Source organism: Vigna unguiculata, chromosome 6 (assembly GCF_037176805.1).
Source record: "Vigna unguiculata cultivar grain cowpea cultivar isolate G323 ecotype 2 chromosome 6, ASM3717680v1, whole genome shotgun sequence".
In the NCBI taxonomy this organism is placed as follows: Eukaryota; Viridiplantae; Streptophyta; class Magnoliopsida; order Fabales; family Fabaceae; genus Vigna; species Vigna unguiculata.
The window spans coordinates 45,249,073-45,258,211 of NC_140797.1; the positions used below are offsets into that span (position 1 = coordinate 45,249,073).

The 9,139-nt window shown below is 35.8% G+C and overlaps 1 protein-coding gene across 7 annotated transcripts; it reads right to left on the reverse strand.

Annotated features, from left to right (window-relative positions):
• Positions 1-8,896, reverse strand: TCP2 (TEOSINTE BRANCHED 1, cycloidea and PCF transcription factor 2). Of its 7 annotated transcripts, none has more exons than XR_014995779.1 (7): positions 8,746-8,896; positions 8,334-8,585; positions 7,989-8,100; positions 7,741-7,861; positions 5,487-7,431; positions 1,215-1,266; positions 1-248 (listed from the first exon to the last, which is right to left on the reverse strand). XR_014995779.1 is itself a non-coding variant. In XM_028075555.2 (7 exons), the coding sequence occupies exon 6, from the start codon at positions 7,073-7,075 to the stop codon at positions 5,522-5,524; it is 1,554 nt and encodes a 517-aa protein (XP_027931356.2). In that variant the 5' UTR covers positions 7,076-7,431; positions 7,741-7,861; positions 7,989-8,100; positions 8,334-8,398; positions 8,497-8,585; positions 8,746-8,896; the 3' UTR covers positions 1-248; positions 5,487-5,521. The 7 variants fall into 7 exon arrangements, 6 of the variants coding, with proteins under 6 accessions (XP_027931356.2, XP_027931357.2, XP_027931358.2 ...); XM_028075555.2 differs by lacking the exon at positions 1,215-1,266 and having other exon boundaries at positions 8,334-8,398; positions 8,497-8,585; XM_028075556.2 differs by lacking the exon at positions 1,215-1,266 and having other exon boundaries at positions 5,487-7,150; positions 7,316-7,431.
• Positions 8,897-9,139: the final 243 nt, after the last annotated feature.

The following is a 9,139-nucleotide window of genomic DNA, read 5'->3' on the forward strand; positions in this document are numbered from 1 at the left end:
TTTCAGAATCAATATTTTAGGAAATGAAAATATCTTCAAGCAACATTCTTTTACATTTATCCATAACACAGTACTATGCACGCAGCATAACTTAATAGATATCCAAATACTCAGTGTAATTGAATGACTCAAAATGATCCAAAAAAAAACACCAACAATACTTGATGACAGCAACTTATCCTCCATTATGCAGAAGCCAAGCTGGGGACACAACTTGCTGCTCCTACAAAAAACAAAGACCACAACCCCTGTAAAAATGTTAAAATATTAGTAACCCTATATAAGAAAACAATTCAGAAATTTCAATATGATTATGGAAAGTAGAGAGATAGCACAGACAATGGTTAACCAAACTGCAGAAGATATTTTTAGCTATGAACATATAATGTGCATTTTGTTATGTCTAACTTAACTCCTCAACATCAAATTACACCTTAGAAAACAGTGATTCACAATAAGCAAATATCACTGAATAAGAGCATGATTAGTAACTTACAAAACTTAACAGTTTATCATAATTTAGAAATGTATGATAATTTATAAAAATGAGTGACCTTTTTAATGTATATGGCCTAAAATCAAAACCCAAAATTCAACCAGCAAGGTCAGTGAATCTAGTTATTGCAAGACTGTGTTGAATAAACAAAGACACCTTAAACTGAACAGAAATTTCTGCTATTCCCTTGTCTTTCTCTGTTCAGCTGTCTATATTTTGAATCTATTGCATTTTGTTTACAATATAAAATGGTTAGGATTCACTTCTTATGGTACTAGGAAAATACCATACTTTTTTGTTGCAAATTCAATTTTTTCAGCAAGAATCCACTTTTCTCTTCTTGCTTCTATAATGTGATATTCTGAATCCACTCAGTCCCAAAACTTTCATTTTCCTTAACCAATTTCTTTTACTTAAAACATCACAACCTTCACCGTTGCTTTCTAGTGAACCACTTTCTTGCCCTGATCAATAAATTTTCTGCACTTCTCCAACACTAACTTCTCCAGAACATAAAATCCCAAACATCTGTCAACAATATTTGAGGCTTTTCAAAATTGTATGCTTCATTTATTGAAAACTAATCTGTGCAATACATGTAGTCCTAACTCATACTTAAGGTGAGGTAGGTAAGAGTAAAGATCTCAATCATCATAGCAACTTCTCTATCCTTAAATTTTGAAATGTAAAACTTTTAAGGCTTCAAATTCCACCATACATTGGTTTTACCTCCCTTCCAAGCATGAGGCTGATGTCCATTGGGTCAAAATCTGTAGTTATAATCATGAAGGAAGAATAGGAAATTAATGAAAAGTGAGAAAGAAAAACGATGATCCAACCTAAATACACCTTACAAGGACTAAAGCCCCACCACTAAAATGAATGCAAAGAAAAATCTAAGGTTTACAACTACACCATGATTTCGAGTCATATACTATCAAGAAACTAATCTGTATAGAAGATCAGCGCCTTGAAGTGATCCAACTCCTAGTTCCATTCATTTCAAAATGAACTCTAACTTAGATTAAGCGTATAACTTCAGTTACAGTTCACTTAGCACTGCAACAAGGTTGTCATATGTGAAGATTCCATCACCTAAGTGCACAGATTAGTTAGCATATCTACCTGTTTTGAACATAAGCGGAAGAGACCACGGATTTGGTTACAACATCATAAGACCATCTAATATGGTTATATCATTAACCAAGAGACAAAGCTACATCAAAACATTACCACAAGAGGGAGACTCACTCTTCAATATTCATATTTACATACTCACAGTTATCTTTTTTCGCTTACCGACTTAAGCGTCATTCTGAAGTAACCACCTTTTGGTGTTCTCCACAACTCAGTTCGTACATCAAGAGATTCAAGATCTTAGCCCATTAAGAGTTTGATCCAAAGATGTTCAATTTTCGGTAAAAACAGTTAGTCATGCTCATTCTTTCTCAGACAAAGTGTATGCTCCATAAGATGTTATGGAAACTGCGCAAGATTTTACTGTTTCAATCTCTTGTTGCCTGCTTCAAAGCTCAAGGAGCATTTGATTTTGACATCAAATCCTTTACACTGTTATGCGTATGTATGTGTGCGAGCGCGTGTGTGTGTGTATATATATATATATATATATATATATATATATATATATATATTCTTCATGGATATCTTTCAAAATTAATTCTCTACAATTTTAAATGATACCTTTGTCCTTTATTCTTAAAATATTTAAGTGAGCATTTCATTTATGAATTTCATATTTGATTTTAGAAATTACCTTGAGATATAAAACAAAACAAAAAGATTAAGTGTAGAAAAAAAAGGTTTATATAATCACTAAATGCCAAATATGTCCATCAACTTGGTTAAACATTGTGAACCAACAAGCCAAAAAGGACTCATATCTTGCACCCCTAGGTTTTTCCACCAAAATTGCTTATGTTGTGTGCATTAACCACTACAAATTAGGTTTTTCCTTTTTTGTATTACGTTTTTTACATTCCTATTTCTCATTTCCCTCTATACAGTGCATACCCTAACGAATGGCAATCTTACAAGTGGCAACATCTAATAAAGGAAATTGCAATAAAACTAAATTATATCATAGATACTATTTTTAATATTTTAAGATCATCCTATAAAATCCTTAAGTCATTTCATTTTCCTTCTTTTGGCACTATTCAGCCTTGAGGACAAGGTGCTCATTTAAAATGATAGGGTGGGTCTAAAGAGACCCAAAAGAAAGAAAGTAGATGAGCATAATAACTTCATAGGATGTTCTTAAAATATTGAAAATAATATTATTTAATTTCTTTTTTGTTCCTTTATATTATATGTGTTTACTTATGGGGTTATTATTTATTAGGATGGTTATTTAATGACTAGTTTTTTTATCATCTTATATAACTGTTTAAGTTTAATTCAATCCTTTGCATTTGCTTAAATGCTTAATTTAATCATATATTCAATAGATGTGGAAACTTCAAGCAGTTGAAAATAATAGATTCATTTTTTGAGGTATTAAGACTTAAACAAGTTTTAGCTCGCCAACATGCATTCAATTTTAGTTTTTAGTACGCAATAACTTTTTTTTCAAATTAGGTACCTAATAATTTAAATATTTGTATTATGTCCCCTATATTACCTAAGTCAGTTCTACTGTTCACGTGTCTATAAAGTTAAAACAGATTCACATGTTCACTATGTTATAGATAACATTTCAGGATCAGTTAAAAGACTCAGCATAATAGTAGGAACGAAATATAACTTTTCTTTTTCCATGACTTAAACCAAAATTTTATAATTTATTACATACTCAAAATAGAAACTTGTCACATACTAGGGACTTTAAACATATTAAATTTGCCATATATTGGTTACTCATAACTTCAATTATAATCTTTGGCCGAGACAAGAAAGATATATTCAATAACTTATTTTCAATTCTAAGTTTGATAGAAATGTCCTACGAATTAACCTAAAATAAAAGATTTTAGAGAAAAGGATTTTTGGATTTGAACCATGCCTTGAAGGAATGAGGTGTGGCACATTTATTATTCATACTACCAAAATAATAATCACAGTTTAAAAACATCTTTAAACATACAAAAAAAAGTAATGTATTAGTAGCACAATTCTGGTAAAATTTTATGCAAAATTCTTCATTATCCCTTTTCTTTTCTGAACTAATCATTCATTGTTCCAATGTATCATTAGCAGTACTTTGCCATACAGTAGTTATATACATCCATTATGCCGAGAGAATTAATTGCATCGACTTTCCTTAAAGATAGTGATAATTATACTTGCAATTAAAATTACATTTGTTTCTGATTTGATATATTATTGAAAATTTGTACACTGTCTATTTTACGTGTGGACAATGCACATAATACTTAAAAAAAAAAAAGTTAAAGGTAATAGTAGTATTGTTTTTCAATGAAAATATGCGTGTTCAATTAGTGCTAACTTCAAAAGAAGTGAGTGTATCGTAAAAAACATTAATGTGCTAATCAGTAGTACAATTCTAACACATGGTTAACCAATAATGATGTGTCACTGTCATTTGTGTTCAAATGAATGCTAACAATAATAACATACAATGTGAATTTAATATAATAATGTAGGAAAAGAACCACACACACGTAAAGACATTTATAACATTCATGGTATGTCACCTATATATTTACATCCATTTTTCTTAAAGTTAGCATCATTTAAACACACTTGTAATTATAGATATACATCCCCCATTTTTATGCTATTCCCTCTATGTAATATCATTTTTAAGGAAAATCTGTTCTTTTTATGTCATTTTTAAAATTTCAAGATAACATTTTTATTTCAATTATACACTCTTTTTTATCATGCATTGAAAATTGTTTGGAAAGAAAAGAATAAAAGGGGCATAATAGGTAAATTACTTAAAATTGCACTAAAAATCAAATAATTAAATGTTTTTTTCTCGGTTAGGGTGAAGGAACCGTAAAAGACTATTACATAGCAACAGGTAGTATGCATGTGTGTGGGATACTATATATAATTTTTTTTATGATTTTAGTTGATGAGTGGGTTGGTTTATGGTTTATGGTTGAAGGGTGAAGTTGTGGGACGTGCATGGAGGTTGTTTGAGTAGATGAAAAAGGTCCGAAATGAGTGGTTTTGTTATCGAAATGAAAGGAAGATGGTTGCAGAAGGTGAGAATGCGATTGGGGAGTGAAATTGTGGGACGTGTCATGTGCAGTGAAGGGTTGGGGAGTGAAAAAATGAATTGGGATCTTAAAGCAATTTTGTTTTGGTTTTGGCACAAAAGTGATTAAGGTGGTATCACACACATGGTGTTTGTTGTGTTTAGCACAATAAAAAGCTACACTTGGCACATGCCAGAGAGAAAGGGAACCAAGGACAAGGAGAGAACAAAAAAGGAGACAAACAGTGGAAACGCTGTTCACGCCAATCCATGCACCAGTAAGACAAAAATAAAAACAGATAGCATCCCATAAAACTATGCTCTCTGCCCAACTTGTTTATGCTTACCAAGAAAGCAAACGGCTCCTGGTATTGCACAATGCACTCATTCAACACATCAATCCATGACCACCCTCTTTCAAATTCAATAAATAAATTAACCAAACACACGCACTCTCTCTCTCTCTCTCTCTCTATCTCTCAAACACATATTATTAAATATCCTCAAAGGCTTCTCAGTGTTAAAGCATAAACATGTCAACCAGTAAAAAAAAAAAAATGACAGCTAATTTAGCTGCTCCTCCTCTGTCATATAATAAGTATGATGTAAGACGAAAATAAAGTTTCACTGCTGTTTTATTTTTAAAATTAATATCAATTACATTTTATAAAACTACTAGTTCTTTTTAATGAATGTTAAAAAAACATAGAATCATAGTTGAAATGCAGCAATCGAAAACAATAACAGGAAAATGAAAATAGGGAAAGAAAAGAAAAAGATGAGGAGAGTTTATTTTTGTCTTACCAGGAAGAAAATAAACGTGGTGTTCCTGGAGGAAGTTAGTTCTTTCCCTTGCCCTTGTGGTCAGAATGCCTTGTTCCATCGCCATAGCAAAGTTGCAAGCGGCCATCGAAGACGGGAGAGAACTGAAGGTGGTGGTGGTGGTTGTTGTTGTTATTGTTGTTGCTGTCAATGGTTGGAGGAGCAGAAGAAGGAGCAGGAGCTCCGATGAAGAAAGGTAGATTGGATGATCCGTCTAAAGGTTGAAACCTCTGGAGGTGAGGCAAAAAGGACGGAGAATTGGACTGAAGGGTCCCCCTATTGAAACCAGCAAGGCCCGAAGAGATGCTGAAGTTGAGGTTGTAATTGTCACCCCCGCTGGGCTGAGAAGCAGAAGAAGAAGAAGTCACCACGGCCGGCATGTTCAGGTGGTCTGGCATGAACGAAAAATGCTGCATCTGATCCGACTGGTTTTCTCCACTGAATGGTGAGATGGGAAGGGCATGTCCCAATTGGAACTGTCCCGAAGAAGATTGATGTTGGTGTTGGTGTTGGTGTTGAGTTCTTGCAGATGATGATGAAGGTCCCACCAAGAGGCCTCCTTGGCTGAAGTAGTCCATAGGTGTCACTGCTGAAGACCAATGTTGTTGTTGTTGTTGTTGTCTTCCCTTGTTGAATATATTGGCCTCGTCGTGACCCTCATGGATCTGATGAACAGATGATCCATTAGGACTTGCTGTGGTGGTGGGGTTAACCGTTACTGTGCTCCCAATCCCACCGGTGAGAAGCTCGGTGAAGGAAGCAGTGTGAGACATATGGTTGGGGTTGTTGACATTGTGGTGGTGGTGATGGTGGTGGTGGTGTGCAATGCCAGACTCGTTCTCTTTCTCTTTCTCCTTCTCCTTGTCCCTATCTTTTCCCTTCTCTTTTGCAGCTCTTACCCTTGCCCTCTCCCTTGCCTTCACACGGTTCACACGGATCTCAGACCTAGAGAGGGACAGGCCCGAACCCTTGCTTGTCTCGGAAGTGCTGCTGCAAGCAGACTTGGAGAGAGAGAGGTTCTGGCTTTGGTTTTGGGTTTGGTGGAGGAAATTGGTGTCTCCGTCTGCATCATCAAAGGCCTGTGGTTGAACCCCACGTTGACCACTGGTTGGCCTTTTCTCGTCGCTTGGCTGCTTAGGGGTATCAGGGAAGGGGTTGTTGAGAGAAGGAAGCTCTGAGATAGCATCGGAAGCAGCATTGATTAACCACTCCACAGCCTTACTGGGCTGGTCATAACCCAACCGATCTTGAAGGTCGTAGAACTGAATGGCCGTGGTCACCGAGAGCCTAACCCTTCTGTCTCTTAACCCCTTTGAGGTCATCACCTTGCTGTGCCTGTCTTTCCCACCAGACGCTCGAGACACCCTAATGATTCTCGAAGAGTGGTGCCAGCTGCTTTGGAAATGGTTTGTGCTGGCATCACTTCCTCCTCCTCCTCCGCCGCCGCCGCCACCAATACCTCTTCTTCTTATGTCTACCTCTTCTTCCTCCTCTTGGTATTGGTCGTTCCTTCCATTTCCAACTCTAGGGAACTTACACACTGCCTGTGCTTGAATCTCATCCTCTTCCATATCACAGACACGCCTTTTTTCCAAGCTACACACCCCACTTGGTCTTCTTCTTGCACTCTTATCCCACGGAAAGTACTGGAGAGAGAAGAGAAGAAAAATAGAGTCAAAGTGCCAATGGATGAGAGAGTGCACAGAGGGTGGGGTTTTTGTTGTTGCTATGTGCTTTGCATTGATGACTACGATTCAGAATCAGAGAGTACTTTGGCCGCGTAGTGATAAAAAGGCCTTTTATTTACGCACCGATAAATCGCGGTCCAAGTCAGAAGCCCTTGATAAAGCTTTTCCCAATCGCAGAAGGAAAAGAAAGCTTTCAAAAGCAAAAGACTGAGTAGGTCGCAGAGCCACAGCCTCACCTCCTGCAAACCAAAAGCAACACCACACCCACAACAACAACAAAAGAAAAAATTAAATTAAAATTATTACCATCATCCCCAAAACATGAGAAGTTTATTTATTTTGTACTTGTTTATAAAAATAAAATAAAATAAAGCCATCAGAACATTCTCAGGTTCACTTATTACACAGCAGATAGGATCTGAGTCTGACCATGTTGCTTAACACTCAGCACTTTAAAAGGTATAAGCCTAAACGTTTTATTAAAAACCATGAAACTTTAACACAAATTATGCTTGGAAACTCCTACATATTTGTATATATGTACCTACCTTTGATCCAACTCTTCGCGCTTTGTTTTTAAGCTAAAGCAGCAAATTTCGCAAATGGGTCGCGGATCTGCACCAAACTCCTTTTGACTTCGGCTTGTATTTGCTTGTTTATAGCTTTTACCTGTCCTTAAAATTAGCAGACATTACGAAATCTCATTAGAACCCACAATAACCTTTTTCATTCAGGCGTATAGTTCGGAAATTGCAATTACTCTTGAACATAAATTAAAGAGGTTCGGGCTTGTTACTTTGAACATTGTTGGATCGGGTTTTGTGGAAGGTGTTAAGGTCTGGAGAATAGAAAGGGAAAAGAAAACAAGGCCTGAGGTTGTCGTTCCCGCACCTCACAGATCTGTGAACCTGGAGTTCCATTAATGGAACAAAAACCAAAAGGGAAAATGAAATTCAGAACCTGCAAATATCAACTCATTAAAACACATTATTGCATTTTCAGATCAGTTCCACCGTTTTGTCAACAGAAAAGAACAGCCTTTCATTATTTGCAAGAAATTCAGACTCATTAAAACAGTATAAATACGAAGAAAAAAAAAAAGGTAGCTTGGGAAAGGAAAAAGGTTAGGAGAGTAATAGACCTCTGTTGTGTTATTTCTGGAATTGTTGAATTTTCCGAATGGTCATGCTTTCTACTCAAGTGCACCTTGAAATGTAAAGAAAGAAGACGGAAAAAAGTTGAGCTTTTTTTGTTGTTTTCTTTTCCTCTATCTGAAACAAAGAAGTCTGTGTCCGAGACAAGACCTTAAATCCAAGGCCAGAGCTTAGAAGCATGTTTTGGTGTTGAATTTTGAGCTTGGTTTACTCTTACACATGCTTTTCTCTCTCTCCCTCTGCACATGGAAACATAAAACTGGCGTTATAGAATGAGTGAGAGAAGAGCGACAGAAGAAGAATGTTCTAAAGCAGTGTTTGGGTGGTGAAAGAGAAAGTGAAAGAAAATTGTGGTGGTGGTGAAGTTGAAGCTCTACTGAAAGTGGGTTAAGCTGAAACCTGAAACATGAAGTGAAAAGAGGAAGGCGAAGAAGAACATAGAAGAAGAGATTGTTCCAAAAATCACCGGGCTTATCGGGAAACGGCAGACACTGTGCCGTTTCACACTTTTATGTATCTATAACTCCACTTCTTCCATCTTTGTCCCTGCTTTTTCCTCATTTTACTCATTTACCTCCCTGCTCATTCATTATTCTCATTAATTATACAATCAATATTATATTTATTAACACGGTATAATAATCACAAATAATAATTAAAGTCAATATTAAAATCAGTTTCATTTGAATCATTTTGTTCGTATTCAAAGAATTCTGTTTGATTTTTTCTTCTCACCAGATTTGTGTTTGGGCTCATATAGAATTGTTTATCACTTTATTGATTATTGTTTCTC

Coding starts and splice junctions, on each gene's coding strand:
- TCP2 (XM_028075555.2), bottom strand. CDS start 7,075: ATGGAAGAGGATGAGATTCAAGCACAGGCAGTGTGTAAGTTCCCTAGA.